General features: G+C 42.7%; 1 protein-coding gene across 2 annotated transcripts in view; it reads right to left on the reverse strand.

Annotated features, from left to right (window-relative positions):
- Positions 1 to 19,505, reverse strand: part of EPHA4 (EPH receptor A4) — a 103,073-nt gene that overhangs the window by 21,775 nt on the left and 61,793 nt on the right. For both annotated transcript variants that reach the window (XR_010744382.1, XM_066326245.1), the window contains exons 6-8: positions 3,692 to 3,816; positions 2,350 to 2,509; positions 1,204 to 1,315 (exon numbers count right to left, since the gene is read on the reverse strand). Coding sequence is in view for 1 of the 2 variants with exons in the window: in XM_066326245.1 (XP_066182342.1) it covers positions 1,204 to 1,315; positions 2,350 to 2,509; positions 3,692 to 3,816 (397 nt within the window). In the remaining variant the exon portion in view is untranslated. The remainder of the gene's footprint in view (positions 1 to 1,203; positions 1,316 to 2,349; positions 2,510 to 3,691; positions 3,817 to 19,505) is intronic.

The following is a 19,505-nucleotide window of genomic DNA, read 5'->3' on the forward strand; positions in this document are numbered from 1 at the left end:
CAGCCTTGGGAAGAGACATTTTTTTATAGGGGGAGAAGGGGAAGGAATCATCTCAAAGCAGTTCGACAGGCTCAATTCTCCAAGGTGGCGACTCATAATTAGAAATCCAATGTATCCAGCTATCAATCCTACCTTAAATAATAAAGTGATCAATAAAAGCGGAGAGGAGATTAAGTCATCAAGCTTAGTGATGCTATTTTCTGTTGCAATGGCTTTTAATAAACCTGTCTCTCCACACCACATTTTCATATGTTCTGCTTTTCTTTCCTCTTGCCAGCATGGAGGCTTTGAGTTGAACACCCACAGAAAGCGATTGCAATGCATGTCTACTTTCCAGACATTACAGCCAGACCCACTTAACTGCTCTCTAGGACAATTCAAAGAGAGCAAATGAGGAGGAGTTGGAGCACATTTAAGGCTGATGCCATTAAACTGACCAACAAAATGAGCATCCCTCAGATCCCAGGCTTCAGATGCAGTAATGATACAACCAGTTTTATCTCAAAATTACACTGAAGCAAGATCATGCTGATCTTTTTAAATGTGATTGAACAAAAAGATGAAGACAGAAACACTCACACTGTGTTTCTGCTACCCTGTCCTCCCACTCACAGGATTGTTTCTGATGCCTGGTTTGAATTTGGGAAAATGAACAAGCACTTGGTAAAAGATTATGGTGCTGCATGGATGAAATAACCATCTATCCAATTCTGCTGTGTTACTGCATCTGATGCTGAATGACTGTGGCTTCCATTTTACAGTCAAATCCCCTCACACAGGAAAGACTAGTACAGACTCACAGACTAACACAAAAATCACCAGCATAGCAGTCTGATGGCTTAGTTAACAAAACTGCCGTTGTTTATTCTCTGTCTATCAGGAGTCAGTCCAAGAAAATCTACTGTACCCATACCCATTAAACTTAACTTCAAATTACACTAACCACAAATCTCTAGCTGGCTTGCTTCTCAATGCCAGTTATTGGAATCAGCTTTGCATTTGAAGGGCAAATAGAGCTGGAACTATTGCCATTACATCACATGCTGCTTGGTACTAATGTCGAGAAGATCAAAGCTACACGGGAGAAGGCTTGTAATGCAAATGTACTGTTTATGATGCTAATCAAGAATTTAGCTTTGTTTGGAGGAGACAAAAAGCTTTCTGATGAAAGAGAGAGAGGGAGAGAGAAGCTTAAGTTCTTACCTCCTGCTGATGACAAAGGCTGCAATGAGAATGACCACAAGAACAACACTGCCAGCCACTGAAACAAGAAGCACTGTGGGATTGGTTCCATCGCCAATGATGGGGGAAGGAACTGAAAACAGAAAAGGGAGCATTTGTATCAGACAACCTCAAAAATTCAACCTAGGTAGCACTCAACGAGCTTTCTGGCTGTCTGTGAAGGCAGTTTAGAGTAGCACTCAAATCTACTTTCAGGCCTTTATTATGTAGTCATTCGACACAATTTTCCAACAGGGTGCTAAGGAATCGAAGACTCGATATTTGATAATGATTTGGGGAACTTCACCAGAACAAGGACTCCCTCTCCTTCTTCCCCTCCAGTGCTGCTCAGAGGGTACAATGACTAATTTTTTTTGCCTTTCTAGTTACTTTCCACAGTTCTTTCCTCCTTTTTCTCTCAGGGGGCGCCCAGATGATCACTCCACAACTGAAAGTAGGAGAGCAAGTTATTTTAAAATGTCTACTCTCCTCCTGATGGATTGTTTTCAGTTGTTAACATCCTGAATGATATGGCCACTAACTAGCATGACCTTAACTTGATTTAAGGAGACCTGCATGTCCAAAATAAAATAGGCTTGGTCACAGTGCCTTTCTGCCACTGAAAAGCAAACATTTTGGGGGCTAAATCTGCATGTTTCCTCGAGCAAAGTGAAAAGCCCTACTGACAAGATGGTTTGAACATTCTTGTCTTTATATAACTGTCTAAGGAAAAGTGCAAATATGGGAGCTGATGTAGGACACCTCACTGATCTAGGTCAATAGCTAGTAAAGGTGAGTAACAGGGCTCTATTCTCCTTAAAATAAGATATGGTAAACGTGCAAATGTCTGCTTTTACAGAAAACAAAATCTCTCAAGCATCAATGGCCTCCAAGTGTTTATGGGGTGCCCGTTTCCTTACGCCACAATGAAATACTGTCACTGCTAGAATCTACAGTGCAGCATATCCAAACAGATGCCTCGGGTAGCCTCATGGCACCCCTGACAGCCACGTGGCCGCAGAGGAGCAGAGCAGACACGGCACAGCCCAAGACCCAAGGGGAACCTCCCGGCACAGCCCCGTCCCGCCCGCACGCTCTGCTCGGGGAGCCCCAGGGGGACTGTCACACCTGTGTTGGTGGTGAACTCGAAGGGCCCGCTGAAGTCCCCGTAGCCGGCCGCAGTCCTGGCCCGCACGTGGAACACGTACGAGGTCAGCGGGTTGAGGCCCTTGATGTCCGTGTTGCGGGACGCCGTCTTCACGATGCGGTAGCTGCGCTCGTTCTGGTCCTGCGACACCACGGCACGGCGTGAGGGGAGAAAACACACCCTGCACCCCGAACCTGGAACCCCACTGCCTCCTGCACCCCGAACCTGGAACCCCACTGCCTGCCAGGACCGGGAGTAACAGCAAAGGAATCCTCAGAACACACCCCCGGGGCTCCTGCTGCTGGCCTGGCTCAATCCCCCTGGCGCTGTGCGCTGCACGGGGCTCAGAGCGAGCCAAAAAAGGAGGATGAGGCAGTAGGTATGATGCTCATATATCACTGATTATTTAAGAAGTCATACAATGAAAACCTTTGGAAGGGAGCCAAGCATTCAAATAGGAACCTCTTGATGAACAAGCACATTTTACTCACATGCTGGCTCTTTCCTTTTCTTCCTACCAGCCAGAAGCCATATAAAAAATGATAAAAATATTTTAAAAAAGAAAAGACTTGGAAAATGTCTTCCAGAGAGTGCATTATTAAAAACTGTTCTATTTTTGGCTGGAAAATCTATCAGAAAATGTAATAATCTAGCTTCCCTACAAATCAGATGCCTTTTTCTGTATGTGGAAAGCAATGAAGTGATTTTTTTAATGAAAAAAATTAGAAGTGTGCATGTGAGAGACAGCACACACAAGCAAGAACAGGTAATTGCTCATTTTTGCAGAGAGCCTTCAAAGAAAATAGCTCTTTTCATAATTCCCTACTTGAGAAGTTATTTGAAGGAATAAAATCTGCCTCTAACTTGGAAAGTATGAAGAATCTAATTTTCTCTCCTTATTCTCTATTAAAAGCCAGCCAGTCCACACTATCACTCTAAGCAGAAGCTGTCAGCAAACAGATCTCATTATTATGACTCTGTTATATACTTCATTATTATACCTCTGTCTATGAAGTAAAGCTAATGTCTCACTTCTGCCCAACATTATTGACTCTCATTATAAATGTGATTGCTACAAAAGCTCAGTTTCTAGGTAGGAAAGAAATAACAAAATAAACTCATACCATATAGTGGGAACAGCCTATGAGTGTTACCCTTTCAAGCAACCATCCAAGTGCATGAAATCCTTAATTGGATTTTATTAAACTGAATCTATTTGGTTTCAAATGGTGGAATCCTATCTGGAAATAAACCGCAGTGGAATGAAGCAAAAAAGCTCTGCCCAAGCCCAAAGGGAACTCCTTGTTTGTTTTTGAGCAGTACCTTTTCATAGTATTTGACCTCATACTCCAGGATGACTCCATTTGGCCTGTCAGGTTCCAGCCAAGCCAAGGCAACGCTGTGCCTCGTTATCTCCTTAGCCTGGATCAACGCAATCGGGGACGGAGCTGCCAGAAAAAAAAAAAAAAAAAATTATAAGCAATCATTTAGTTTTAATGAGGAACATGTATTTTTAGTTGTAACTTTCACAACATGAGGACTTTTAGAAGCCATGTTTTTGTTGGGGGGTAGGGGTGAGGGGAAATCTGAAGCATTAAAGATTTTTCCTGTTTTCTCTACCAAAATTACATTTAACCATCTCTAAGAAAGATTGGGTTTGGATGCTGGACAGTACTAGATAGGTAAGTTTTGAAGTAACGACACAGTTGTCTAAACACTGCAATGTTCATGATGCCCAGGTAAAAACCTTCATAAAGAGATCATGGTACAAAAAGGATCTCTTATTTTTGTCCTGCATCATTTTGGCCCACAGTTGTTCTCTTCTTCCATCTCCTACAATTAACTAATGTTATTCCATTAGCTATTTACTTTAAAGGAACTATAAAGTTCCTGAGGTTCCAATCTGGTTTTCTCTAAAGCTGAGAAAATATGGCCACTGAATTAAGTAAGGCCAGAGTAAAGCTGAATATAGATGAATTCAGGCCCTCCCATTAAAACCAAAAAACTTGTATTTCAAGAGTCTGATCCAATTTCTGCGTCATAACTTGCCCTGCTTATGCCCAAATCTGTGAGTAGTCCCTGGAAAATGGCCAAGGGCCAGATTCTGGCTTTGGTCACTCCCTCCCAGCCGAAAGATACCAGAGACTGGCCCATAGTGTGCTGAAATGGCATCTCCTGACCCTGTCCCATGGGGCGCTGCACTGATGCCATGAATAGAAAGAGCAGGATTGCACCACCAAGGCTAAGGGCTGCAGCATTTTTGGGAAAACTCTACCTAGCAACAAGCTAAACTCCAAGACCCTTTACACTGTATCTGTGTCAGCAATAAAGGCTGCAATGAAGAAGATAATGGAAAACATCTCTTTGTGCGCGGTGCAGTGTCTAAAGAGCCCCTGCTAATGCTGAAGTTCAGGTTTCTGACTGGCTGGAGGACAATGCCTCCTCCCTCTGCCTGTGATAGCAGCAGATTCATGGCTGCACAGGGGAACGGGTTTTCTGAAGATTTATGAACCCGGCTGCCCCCTTCTTGCTGTTGTGTTGCTGTGTGGTCACATCTCTAGCCAGCTGTTATCAAGCTCTTTTGATGCTGACAATAGCTGGTATAAATGGCGGAGTCTCCAGGGATAAAAAGGGACATTCATGAAATTTTTAATCTTATCTAACAAAGCTCTCCTGTATAACCAGAGATTAGAGGTCTTCCTAAATTGAATATATTTCTTCTTTTGTCCCCTGATGCTGTAGCTGCTCTTTTCCCCATTTCTCTTTCTTTTTGTTTCTTTTTCTACCTTTAACTTCAGGATGATGATCCATGAAAATGTTATGAAGTTTAAAGTACCCTTGAAACAGGTATCCTTGAAAACTACCAAGAAAGGCAAATAAATAAAACAGTCACTATAAATGAAAGGAAAATTGAATGTTGAAAGCTCAAACTTACTTGACCATATCAGACAGTTCTGATGGAAGTGAAAATAACCGGTAGATGCTGCAGTCACAAAAGGGTGTCTCCTCTTGATGTGAAACCATCAGGGAGCTGCTTCCCGATTTACTATTTGACAGTTTGGCATCTCTGTTAGAAATGCCTCCAAAACCTTTATCTCTTTTTTCCTTGTCTGTCTCTCACAGGCAAAGGCAAATACTGAATGACAGAGGAGACTATAAACAGCCAACAGGGAGGATCCAGGTGTGCTCCATCAAATTATATCTGTGGCACGACTGCAAACCCACTTAATAACCTTACACTTCCTCAAGAGAGAATCAAACCTTTTTTTAATTCCCCTCTGCAATAAGAACACTGCTCAGCTAATAAATTAGGAATCGGATTTGTTACCCTAAAACACACACGCACACGCCATTACTGATAAACCAAGCGGAGAGAAATCTGCTTAGTTAATCGCTGCCTCACGCAGGGCAGACAAGCAATTCTTTTTACTGAGAATCCATCACTTATGCTGGTCTGACCTCAAGAACTGTAGAGAGAAAGTTCACTTTCTTTTCTTTATCCTCTCTTTAACCTCCTTGGTTTCCCATTTCATTTCAGCAGGCATCTATATTGGAATTTAGTGAGTCCTTCAATATTGGGCTGGTAAGTGCTGTATGAAAACACATTTCTCCTATGTTGTAAAATGGCTATTTGCAGCAGAAGAATTTATATTAACTAAGCCTTCTTGTGAAAGACTCTCAGCTTTATATAGCTTAACAAGTGCTTTCTCACATCTCCCAAAAATGGACAGCTGATCTTAGGCACTACACCATACTGGCATGAGCAACATGCTCCTGGCCTTCAGGACACAAAAAGGACTTGTACATCAATTCCTTCTTACTCCTTACATTTTCAAAGTTCAAAGTTACTTCTTACACTTTTAAGAATGGCCCTATTTTTTCCTTCCTGCCCTTTATATGCAAATTCATCCTCCTTAACTTTAGTATCTTCTTTTGCCCTGGATTCTGCAGATGAGCCATTTGTTCCTGACTTTGTTTCAACTGCACATCCGGCCTCTCCATATGCTGTACAGAAATCCCAAGAGTGACATCCCTGCAGCACAGACCTACAACAGCCTGTGCAATAGGATGGTGAGCTGCAACTCTGAGGACCTTGAGGAACTGGACCCAGTATCCACAGGGTACTACAGTTATCCCCTTCTATGGATACAATCCTTACTGTATCCATGTAGGTTATCAAGTCCCTTCTATTTCTGCAAGTAGTCCTACAAATCAGGTTTATTTTTTTCCCTTGTTTTTCAGGATCCACCATCTGACCTGAAAGATTGGAGTCCTTGGAAGAACAACAGTTTCTCCTTGCACATACATTACCAAAGGGCATAAGAGTCTGGTCAATATTGTCCAGGACATCAGCACTGCCAGCTCAACATCACACTCCAGGCAGCAGACACAGACTTCTGACTGAGCGCGTGCAAAATATTTACATTCTTTGTTCTCCTGCCTTTTGCCTTCAAATTGCCTCTTAGGGATGATGTGAAGATAAACATGTAACAGGTTAGAAAATGATGCTTTGATCACAAGCAGAATAAAAGACAAAATATTCTCTTCTTTGTGCGTGGGCTTACTGTTCATTAGATGCACACATTCCTATATAAAACACATTGAGGATAGCCTGACCAAAAATAAGGTACACAATTAAGATGTTCACAGTAAGATCCCATGAAACTTACAGAAGGGAACAGAAGGTCTCCTTTTCTTTCACTTTTTGCACTCTCCTCCACCCTGCTCCCTCCTCATGTTTGGAAAGGAGCAGCAGGCAATGAGCTGTTCCTCAATCATCACTGCTTACAGCAGCAAGCTTTCTGCCACACGTGCACAGACTGCACATACCAAGCACCGATTCTACCAGAACAGCCCATTTCACAGAATGAGGTATTTTGGTGTCTAAAAAGGGGTCTCCCCTTGAACAAAAGCACCAAGTGTAACTTTCTTGAGTTCAAAGCTCAGCAGTTTCTCTCCCTTAAAAACTCCACTCCCTACTGATGTGAATGTTGCAATTTTCTTTCATCTACTTCCTCAATAACCTGCCATTAAACACCTACTAGTAGTTTTATTACCTCAGTTCTGAGCTTGAGGCCTACAGAGAGAGAAAGAGCACAGATGTACTACAAAAACTTCACCCAAATGCCATAAAGCCATATCCCAAGGCTAGTGAGTGCTGAATTGTAGCAGTTTTGAGGCACTTTAAAGGATGGCAGAGGCAGAGTGTCAGTTTTGCATTACTGGTTCAAATTAGGAGAGGTGGGGGGGATGGAAAGAGGAAAAAAACAGGAAATAAATAGATGCAATAAAGTCTCTGGCATGTAGGCATTCATGAATGAAAACAGCTCTTTATAAAACTACAGCACATGAGTACTCAGATATCAAAGATACACAATGCCCAGTGTTTTATTGAAGATGCCTTCTTACCCACAGCAGGGTTTACTTTCCACTCCCCATTATCTGAATTTAAATGGATCATGTTTACTCAAGGGGTCTTTCACTGACTGAAAAATATACCCACAGTTTGTACATTATCTCAGCTAAATTCAAATAACATATTTAAATTTAATTACTTGAAGCTTAGGGGTTTTCATGCTTTCCTTTATTCCCTCAATTGTACACAACACTTATTTGTTCTTATCAATGGCTATGTGCTTTGTCAAGCATCAAAATTAAATGCTTGAAAGCACTAATGATGTTACTGTGATTAAGCGTTTTTACCTTCCAGGGTAGATACTAAAAGCCTGCTCCATTATTAATTACTTAAAACAAACAAAAAAAAGATTTCTGAGAATCTAACACTGAAGAAAAGTCCTCTTAGAAATCAACACACGAAAAGAAAAGATTTTTTCCATTAAAAAATCTTCTCTTGATTAGGACACAACATATTTAAGAGAACCTGGCACATCTCAGGTTTTCTCTTTGACTATTAACCTTGTAACACTGTGGGTTTTGAGATTTTGTAAATTATATTAGTAAATAATATCACAGCAGGAAAAGGATATACAACACAAAGAATCAAATATGGTTTTAGTAATTTCTAAAGGCCCATGCTCTGGGCCAGATTCTGATCATTTTATTCATGTTAAGAGGGCTTCTTAACTGACTAGCTGTCACACTGACTTCGAATCGAGGGAAAGGAGAAATGTCCAACCCTCTCTAGTTAAATATACCAAAATAAATTAAAAGGAAGGCAGTTCTCTTTCACAGAATCACAGAATTATTAGGGTTGGAAGGGACCTCTGGAGACCATCCAGTCCAACCCCCTGCCAAGGCTGGGTCACCTGGGCAGGTTACATAGAAATTAATCCAAATGGGTTTGGAATGTCTCCAGAAGGGGAGACTCCATGACCTCCCTGGGCAGCTGTTCCAGTGCTGTTCTTCCTCATCCTGAGGAACTTCTTATGTTTTAGTTCATGGCCCTTGCTCCTTGTCCCATCACTGGGCACCACTGAGAAGAGCCGGGCACCATCCTCGTGGCACCCCTTTGAGATATTTGTATGCAGTAATGAGATTTCCTCAGCCTTCTCCAGGCTGAACCAGCTCCCACAATCTCTCCTCATAAGAGAGATGCTCCAGACCCCTCATCATCTCTGTGGCATCTACTGGACTCTCTCCAGTCCCTCCTTTTCATTTCTGTACTGAGGAGCCCAGAACTGGACTCAGCACTCCAGATGTGGCCTCACCAGGACCAGAAAATATTTTAGCATGACCACAGTTCCAAACATAAGCAAAACATACGTACAAGCCACGTATGTCCATCAGGATAAGCACAGGAAAGGCTCCTGCACACGTGTGAGGCGATGTGCACTCCCACATTAGATGTCTGTGCACGTTTGAAGAGCCAAGCTGGAGTCTGGCATTCCCATTCCTCACTGTCAGCATGACAGCTACGCCTTCTCCGAGGGACCTGCCAGAGTCTGTGGGCTGCCTGAGCACTTTAAAAACTAACCACATGCATATTTGGGGCTTTTTTCATTATTCCCTCTGCAGAAGTGTAGCAAACATTTGTACTAGTGATGATTGGACCACGTTAGGACTTGGACAAGGATCTAGAGGCCTGATTGCTCAACCAAGCCATTGGAAGCTTCCCAAGACATTCCCGAGTCCTCTGTCTTCCCACCGTCTGCCTCTCCTTCCCCCAGGAATGACGACTGACGAGGAACACCTCCCAGGCTGGGAGTGAGACATGCCAAGATTCAGGCCAGCGTTTTCACACTTTCAGCCTTCAAAGCAAAGGCTTTAAATCTCTGCCTGTGGAGTAAAGAGCCCAAGGTTCTCCACCCACACGTGAAAATCCTGGCTGGTGCAGTGAGAAGCAGAGTGACAGCTGAGCTTGGCCTCTTGCTCCAACCCCTTTAACCACCCTAATGCTGCTGAACTGAACTTTCCCTCCTCGTTGCTAGAAATCACACTGCTGAGGGAAAGCACCAGCTTGGCCACAGGATATTCTCACAGGACACCTTCATCCCAAAATAACAGGCACATCCCTTACTTTCCAGGCTCTGCAACCCGGTCACAGACCTCTGAGAAAAACAAGTGAGAGGCTCTCAAACCTAGGGACCAGCTCACATCAGTCGTTTGTAATGATGTGTTCATAAAGAAGGGGGCTAGAAAATGAGATTTTAAAGACTGTTAACATAGGATTATTATGTTTTAAACATTTCCTCTGCTTAAAAGTTTTCATTTCTTGCCTCTCCCAAAAGAACCTGTGCCGCAAATCTTGCCAAACCACAAAAGCTGGCTCTGACTTGCATCAAATCAACAGCTTGAAGGAAAACCCAGGCTCTCAGCAGCAACAAATAGTAGTAGTTGGGGATTACTAGAGTGCTGTACTTTTACCACCTAAGTCCAGCTTCATTTCTTGGTGACTTGCAGTGGCTGCTGAGCATCATCAAAACGCCTGTGCATTTTCTGGGCTGCACATCCAGTTCTGTGTCACTTTTAGCACAGACCACTTCAACATACCAGAACTGCTCTCATTTAGATCAAAACTATTATAGGAACTGAGACGTGACCACAGTTCCCCGTGGTTTACATCAGAAATCAAGGGAGGATGAAGAAAATTTTGCATGCCCAGGAGATGGGTTGCTCTGGTGATCAAAGAGGGCCAGCTCTTGACAGCAATACATTTTCAGATACTGACTCCTCCAATTTTGAAGGCCAAATAATGATGTCAGCTTATGCAATGCAGGTCTGGAATTACTCCAAAGATCTGAATCTGCAACCTACAATCCCAAAGATTGCCTTAAACCAAAAGATTATAGAATCTACATAGCATTTAGCAAGAGATTTGTATTACAACTCAAGCATGGGGTCTGTTTCGTCTGAAAACTGCTTGTTTTCTTTCTGCTAGCTTGCTAAGAAATCCTGTTGGCATGTTCTGACAAGGATAACTTAATAGTTGCCAACAGAAACATGGCAGAATACCGTGTATTTCCTGTATGTACGAATGCCAGTTTAAAACAAACAGGAAAACAAGCCTTTCACTTGGAAGGCAATTTATAAAAATCCATCTGAACATCACAACAACTTAAAATCCCAAGCACCGAAACATTTCTAAATGCTGGAATGATTAACATGGAAGGGTGAACATACTTGGAGCTGGGAGCTGCTCTAGAAACTCTAGAGCTATAAGTAATTTGCTAAGATGGGGAATTAGTCAGCAGCTGTCTGACCCGAGCAGGTTTGGAGCACTGGTCACAAAGCAGGTCACGTTGCAGTTACTCTTCCCCATAGTTGAGCTTGGAATCTGACCCACTATAAACAACAATAAATTTTGTAGAGCCCAAAGAAGCCAACACTGATGGCTCCACTACATTATATTAGCTTGAGAGAAGCAGAAAAAATGGGCCAGGCAGTCCTGACACAGAGAGACTGCTGTGGGCCAGAGCTGTCACACCCAGAGGCAGGACCCCAGGACCTGAATTTGCGTGGGACACTGGTGGGAAGGACATGCTGTAATCATCCTCCTACTTCTCAGATGCTGCTCAAAGCCAGCCCAGCCCAGCAGAAACCCCCGATGCTGTGACACAATGTACAGCACTCCTGAGGACAGTGGCTCTGGGGGAGCTGAAAGGAAGAATTAGAGACCATAACCCCTAGTTATTAAAGGGGGTAATAATGTTGGAAATGGAGCATCCCCCAATAGTTCAAAATAAGTAGTCTGCAGCAAAATGCCCCACTTAGCATTCCTCCCTCAGGGCAACTCAGCCTCAGCCACACACCCTGCTGTTCTTCCCAGGAAGCCAGAAGTACCACCAGAGTTAATTCCCTCCTAGAAATAGCCTCTTTCAGCCTTGCACTGCTGCACAGGAGGAGGATCTGCTGAGCTGCCTCTTCTAAATCAACTCCACACCCCCCTTCCCAGCCCCTTCCAGCAGGAAATCAAAGCTACCCCTAAAGAAACACCAGCTACCCTCAAATGAGACTCCTATCCCACTCTAAACCCTTCCTCAAGCCAAACAACCATCCAGCTACTCCTCCTTCATTTCTGCCATCCTCCTGCCCACAGTTGAGACGTTTGCACACAGGTCATGAGTCAACACACAAGAAAGGAAGAGCTGTTCTTAAATTGTACAGAACCAATGAAATAACTTACTGTAGCTGTGCCCTGCAAACTACTTGTGTGCAGCCTTCAAGCCTCTCACAACAGTGTTTCAATAATCCATAAAACAACACAAGAAATATTGGCCCTGCTGTTGTAATAGCCCACAGGAGCAACCTTTTGTCTCACAGGGCATAGGACAGCTTTCACCTCACGCCCCATGTCTGCATCTATTAACAGAAAACCTCGTTTCTGGTCCCTGGTCCTTTCTTATACTTACCACCAAGTCACCTGAGCACGTGGCTGCCTCAACAGTTATGACATAATTAATCCATTATGGGGCAAATGTGATTTGGCACCCAAGGCAACACATCTCCTAACACTGCTCTCCTTGGTTCTCGCACAGTTATCTTTTATTTGCTTGAAACATGGATGTCTAGATGATGTATATACAAGTGCTAAATAACGTCCTTGGTCACTTCCCTTCAACATTAAGAATATTAGATTTTGTAAAAAGTGCTGCTTAAAAGCCTTTTTAAAATCCTGACAAACAGAAGCCTCTGCCCTGTTTGCCACTTACTTAGATGCCTTGGAAACACTGAACTATCTTCTAAACAAAATAAATAAAAAAAGGCATGACTCATTCTGCTAAAGCAGCATTCGCTATTTTAATAAATAGATTTGGCCACATTGCCTCATCCCTGCTTCTGAAGTGCTTCAGTAATAGCAGAGACTTAGACTTTGCCATTTGGGTTTCTCAGATCAATCATCTTAAGCCAGAAATGGCAAGATTCTTGGGGGAAGAAAAAGTAATGAAATTAGAAACATTTTACTTCCACTGTGATCCACAGCTCCAACAGCAACTGCAGCCTGGGTCTCAACCATGTCCTCCTGAGCCTGCAGAATCCAAACCCAAGACTCACTCAACAATAAAAATCACAGTTCTCATCTTAACACTGAGAGCCTAAATTGTTGCAAAGCCACCAAAGGTAAGGAACTTCAGCCATATTTAGTTTCAGCTCCATCACACAGAAGAGGCTGGTGCAGAAGGTTTGCATTCACAGACTTACATTTCAGCTGAAGAAGCTATAAATTTTAATCACAGTTGATATGCAGAGCACTCAGTTGGAACTCTCGTGAAGCACCTTCTGTACAAAGGTGAGATGGGTCTGACATTATACCATCTCTGTCTGTCTATGCTGTTGAGAAATGCTCGAGTCTGAATCAAAGTTTGGGTTTTCTGGGCTCAGGTTAGCAGCACTTTGTGAAGGACACTGCTCTGACAGCACCTGGAGATCCCCGTTCTGCCAGGATGCTGCAAGACACTCTGCCCTAACCCCTATCAAAGTATCTCTTCTCCAGGGAACAAAGATACTCTGTGCCTTTGGAAAGTACCACAGAGAATCAGACTGCAGCACACCTAACTCACACTTAGAGCTCTCCCACCAGGTCCTTTCACTGGAACTGAATTAAAAAACCCCTTTCCTTCACCCACAACGGGCACATTTGTTCAGGAAATTAAAAATCATTAATAGACCCGATGAGAGAAAAAAACTCTGCACACACTGTTGCTGCAAAAAGCAAAATTACCTATGCTTGCCATTGATTAAAAAAAAAAAAAAAAAAGTGATGAGGTACAAACTGGGGAAGAGTCCTAAACTTCCTGAAACACATAAACCTTAAAATTAAAATCTTAGTTCATGATGTCAGTAGCCAATTACATCATAGGTGGCACATAATTAAACTTATAAAGGGGTTTCATTATTTTGGTTTTATGCTGGATACTGAAAACCAGTGCATTATTTGTTTTAAAATTGTGTCAATTGGAAAAACCCCAAGTGGAATTAGCAATTAAATATTAAAGGTGACGGCCTCAGTGTAAAACACTCCAAAGAATAATTGGTTTCCTGTGCAATGCAAGTGCCATTACGAAGTCTGAAGAATTTCAGTTGTAAAAATAAATAAAAAAATTCAGAAAAAAAAAATTAACCTTGTGAGGTTACGAGGATGTTGAGCTGTATGAAGACCAGCCAGCTTTATGTCCTGGAAGAGTACTGAGCTACAGTCTGGGCATATAAAAGCCCCAGTCCCCTATTCCAGCAGACAGGATGACACTGAGGAGCCCATCCCAGCTCCTGAGGTGATTTCTCCAGCCTTTCCTCCTCACTGTGGCCAGAGCTCCTACGGGACTGAGACCTGCACAGGATATGGACTAAAGTTTAAACAATCTTCCCTCAAAACCTGCAATTCAAAAATCATTTCTTCTTGCAACAGCACACAAAGCATTTTTCAATGTTATTTCTCTCCTCCCTGAAAGGCTCATTGTTACTGTTTTAGTTAATTTTTGTCACCAAGGTCCAAATATTTTATCATCTTCTCATTTAATCCAGGTGAAGCTGGCACCATCCATCTAAGGATCACTCAGACCAAAAATAAGCTAGGGAAGCCCTGTGCTACAGAGCCCTTCTAACCCGCAAAAAATATGAATAAAAATATTCTCTGGTTAAAGCAAAATGCCACTTGTGGAAGCAGTGCTGAGAAGTCTCCTTTTGAGCCAATCCATCCTTTTCACATCATTTTTTCCCCAGTCCTTCCACAATTGCAGCTTTAATTCAGCACAGGCAGCAGTGAAAAGCAAGAGGCTCTTGCAAAGGCACTACTGGGTCTGCACCCCCTGTCTGGAGTGCCATGGAGAGCCCACAAATCCCTGCAGCTCCTGCAGGACTCCCCTCGGCTGCCCCATCCCTGAGAGCCCAGGGAGCTTGAAAAACATGGGATTTAACACCCAGCCACTTACACATTCCAGTCACTTTCTGCCTTATTTATGTGCATGCACAATATCCTCATAAACTATAAGGGAGGCTGTGGCTACTCCATCTGCATTCCCTTTTATGCTGGGAAGATAAATTGGGGCTGATTCGGAGGAGAGATTTAAAGAACGCAGTCTGTTACCGAGACAAGCGCAATCTTCCCAGGGAGCCCTTGTAGCGGGTTGTCTCCAGATCATGCCTTGATTTGTTTGCTAAAATAAATGGGACAGCACACAAAACTCAATTCATATACTAGACACCTCTTCCAGCCCACTGTACCTTCCTATTTTGCTTAGTCAAAACTGTCTTGTTCTATTATCTCTCGATAAAACCACTTAACGGCAATGTGGAAAATTAAAAATAATAAAAAGAGCTAATTAAAAATTTCAGTGCTTTCCTTTTAGCCTTTGGTAATCTGTGGAATTGGAAGACATTTATATCCAAAGCACATTACAGTTTAAGGGTTTTTCTGACTGTAATAATCCATGGATACTTTCAATGGATTTTAATACAGTCAAAACCAAAGATATTTTATGGAGCAGGAGAAGAATTTAATAAAAAAAAAATCAGAATCAGTCAATCGTCTTTTTAAGACTAGGTGATAGAATTCGATAGCAGGGATAAAAGTCCTAATAAACTCTGCAGGAACAGTTCAGAAGGCTGAGACAAAAGCTATAATTTCCTTTTAAATTAACAGTAGGATTTTTCCATAAGGGACGGTTTGAAATACAAACGACCACAGGAATAAAATACAAATGCTTGGGCTTCCTACATCCCTTTTGACAGCATTTAAAAAAGTAAATACAAAACCATGGTCAATTTTTGTTATCACCAGTTTCCAAACCACAACTTTCAGAGACCCTGAATCCATTCTCAGAGTGCAGTCAAAGTTCTGGGGCTCTGGCTCTTGAATTTAGTAATGAAGGCAGATTACCTTAATTTAAGGAGACGCCATGAAATCCTTCAAGTGGATGCAGAGAGAGGCTACGCATTTGCCCACTTTGTTTGGGAGGGGAAGCCCACTGGAGGAGCCCTGCCACGATAATAAAGCGCTCCCCGCACACCAGTTCACATGTGGGGCTAAATCTGAAGTGACATTTCTCAATGAAAGAAGCAGCACTCACTCGTGTGCTCAGCATTTTGATGTCCACCAGAACCTGGCAAACATGATTACAGGGAGGCAGCAGGCATGCCACAGCTCTATTTAGCCCTCACGGTATAGCACAATGCTATGCAACATATAAATAAAATATAACGGGCTGCCCTGGGATGGCATTCTGGGAGTGGGATTTCATGCATATGGATGGACTTGACATACATTTCACAAGGACGGAATATCTGAACCAGAATGGGCTGCTTCACCCACCCTTTGGGGTCAGTTCAGCATCCTGCCCTCAAAAACTATGAGCCAATGCAGAAACTTTTGGGCTTCAGGGACTAGTGATGTTTATTTGTGCTACTCTGCATGGCATTTTAATTAGTAACTGTGTGGATTTAAAAACTGTGAATGGACACACAGGGGCAGTTGTGCAGCCTAGCTTTTGTGCTTCTACTCTCTCAAAAAAATCCTGTTTGAGGACATCAGCAGGGGGTTAATGGAAGCTTTGATAAAGTTCTCCGAAGCCTTTTATTGTTGCTGAACTACTGACTGGACTCTGCTGTCTCTCTGGCTGCTTTCCAATTTATTTAGTCAGCTGCAAAAACAACTAGAGAATTTAGAAGCCCATCTAAACATTTAGTAGCCACAAAGATTTTTGGGAAAATTCTCCTTCCACATGAAAATAATTTTGTGTGGGTTGTTGAAGGGAAGCGCTCACACCGATCATCAAGCTCCATGAATGGGAAATGTCAGTGTGCTGCCAGGGAAAGTGAGCACACAGTTAAATAGTCCAGGGCAAATAAAAGCTGCAGGACTGCATCTCCATCTCTGTCAGTTTGGTAACTATTCATCTGTACCAACATCACTGACTGAGACCACAATTCTGTGCCTCCTTGAAGTAAACTTATATGACTTAAATATGATCAGTGCAACCCAACGCTGAAATTAAGCATCTCTTTCCCTAGGTGGACGTGTAACTGACCTCCATTTTCCATAGCAAATCATGAGATCCTTTAAAAAATGGGACCAAACTTTTATTTAAATGCTGCAATTACATCTTGGCTCTATCTGACATGCAGCTTGTCTAAGCTGTTCACTGAACCCTGAAGCTGGTTTATTTACTAAGGATCTTTAGAAAGCACTTTTTTTTTTTCCTTCCGACCAAGACTTGTATCCCCCACCTTGAATACAAATTCATGGAAATGGGTGGTGTAGACAGCTTTGCCAGAAAGCAGGCAGTTGTTATTTTAATTATTATTTCTTTGTGGAATGCTGCAGTTACCTTAAAATAATAATTTAATCCTTCTCAATAATAGTTTTCCCGGTTTTGTTTTTAAGACGGGAGCACGTATGCCTATAACTACATATTTATTACAGACCATCAGTTAAAGCCTCTGCAAGAACACGGAGTTGTTAAGAAGAAACTCCCACTTGCATCTGCCAGCTTGGAGAAGCTCCTTACTCAGACACTTAAACTCACACACGTAATTAAACGTGCAGCAGAAGAAACCTGAGGCAGTCAACACATGACATCTTCAAGTCTCTGAGAAATCTCATGCTCAATGCTGAAATTTGTCCATTCAAAAGTATTCCCCACTGTTCAATTCCACACAATTCCCAAATTTCTAGTGCTAGGATCACTTTTCTTTCTGGATCTCTCTACTGCAATAATATTTGAAAGATCTGTAGTTTCCCAAAATACACCATTTGGTTTGCTTCAGAAGTCTTCGCAGTAACTCCTTTTAATGTAAATCTTCAGATGTCCAAAGCCGAACACAAGTCCCTTTGAAAAGCAAATCAGAGGAAGAAAAGGCAGGTGGCTGTCCTGCACATCCTGGCAGGTCACCTCACTGATCAGGGCAGGCAAAAGCCAACAACAGCAGCTTGTCCCAACCCTCCTGCTTGAACAAGTGTGCAGGGGGGATCGCTACTCATGTCTAACAGAAAAATGTGAAGCCTCAGAAACCCCACTCATTTAGACTCAAGAAAACTCGAGAAAGTTGCATATCATTACCCTGGAATTCTGCAAGATGCTGTAAGAAATCACTCGGAGTGTCACACTCATGGATCACCCCTTTTTCATGTCCTTGCTTACTAGTTTTGACTTTCTTTCCTACTGAACTCAGGCTTGACACAGCTCCATTTGGGGAATAAGGAGACTGCTGTTCTATCATCCTTAGCACAAACACCTTAAAGGAAAGTAAGAACACCCCTTTGCAACTCCCCTTTCCCATTACCCTGACATTTCACAGAAAAAAGAATGCAGCCAACTAGGATCACACACACTACTTCCCATGCTCTGGACAGCTGGCATGCATCCAGATGTTTGCCAAGAGATTATTTTAAATCAGGCTTGTTGGGAACTGGGTGGCCAGGGTGCTGTGGCTGTTTATACACACCCAGCTACGTGCATGAGTTTCCTCACGGGTTTGTGTGCCTGAAAAAGGACTTCTGGAACAGGCTATTTGTATCCTTTGGCTGCAGGGAACAAGTGGAAAGGGTGGGACTGTGCTGGTAGCAAGTACTTAGAATAAAAATTAAAAACTAAATTGACTCTTGGATGCCTGTGAAGGCTGCAGCCAGATGGGCTGTGCCCAGCATCTGGAGTGCCACTTGCTCCTCTTCTTGAGCAGAGACACACACTCATTCACCCTCCTGCACCTCTCCCAGGCTGGGCCTTCCAGCTGCATGTCGCCACAACACACTCTCCAAAGGTCCAAAGACTGTGAGGAACAGCCTGGCCCAGCACCTTAACCCTTCCTCCCAAAACCCCAGCAGCAGGGCTCCAACCCCACATCACCCAGGGGAGCAGGGCAGGGCTGAGCCCACCGCCCTGGAAGCATCCCAACAGCCTCACCAGGCACCAGGGAACGGAGATGCCAGCACAGAAAACGACTTATTTTGCCAGCTTACACTATTTCATAGGGTCTGTGAAACTGTGACACAAGTGCATGATGAATTCTGTCTTCACATTCACAGAGCTCCTTTGCTGGCTGTTTGGAGATGAAGTCTTCCTTGGGGTTATACAGCCCTTCAAAAATTATGTTTCAACACAACAATAAACAGCTCTTCACCAGGACTCCATTAAAAAGAAAGAGTATTTTTTTTTTTGCCAGAGCTGAGCATAAAACCAACAGTCTGAATGACTACAGACCTTGGGATTTTTAAAATCAAGATTAACTTCTTCCAGCACCTTCCTATCGATAAGAATCTTAATATGCACATATATATCACCACACACAAAATCAAAAAATGTTACGTTCACTCTCAGCAAACAGAAATTATTTACTGTTACTTATATTGAAACTGAGATTACACACAAAGAACATGAGGGAGCTTTGAGAATCAGATGGATCGATCAACCTTCAGAGGAACTGTTAATTTTATTTTTCAGTAATAGTTTAAGGGTGTTCATCCAGTCACCCAAAGAAAGCTCTTTCACTAAAATCTACTTAACAATGTCTTTTGATGTTTCACTACAGAGCAATTCTTTATAGGTAAGTTATAAATATCCAGGAAAATAGAACATTAAAGAGAAAATACTAAAATCCTTAGCTTTCCTGGCCTTGGCATGCATTGCTTTTGATCTGCCTGAGCAACTATTATTTTTTTGACATGAGGAGCACACACTGACCAAGGGCAATGTATGTCCATGAATTTTTACTGACTGCAAATGTAGCTCAGCACAGGCTAAACCAC

Source organism: Sylvia atricapilla, chromosome 10 (assembly GCF_009819655.1).
Source record: "Sylvia atricapilla isolate bSylAtr1 chromosome 10, bSylAtr1.pri, whole genome shotgun sequence".
Lineage (NCBI taxonomy): Eukaryota > Metazoa > Chordata > Aves > Passeriformes > Sylviidae > Sylvia > Sylvia atricapilla.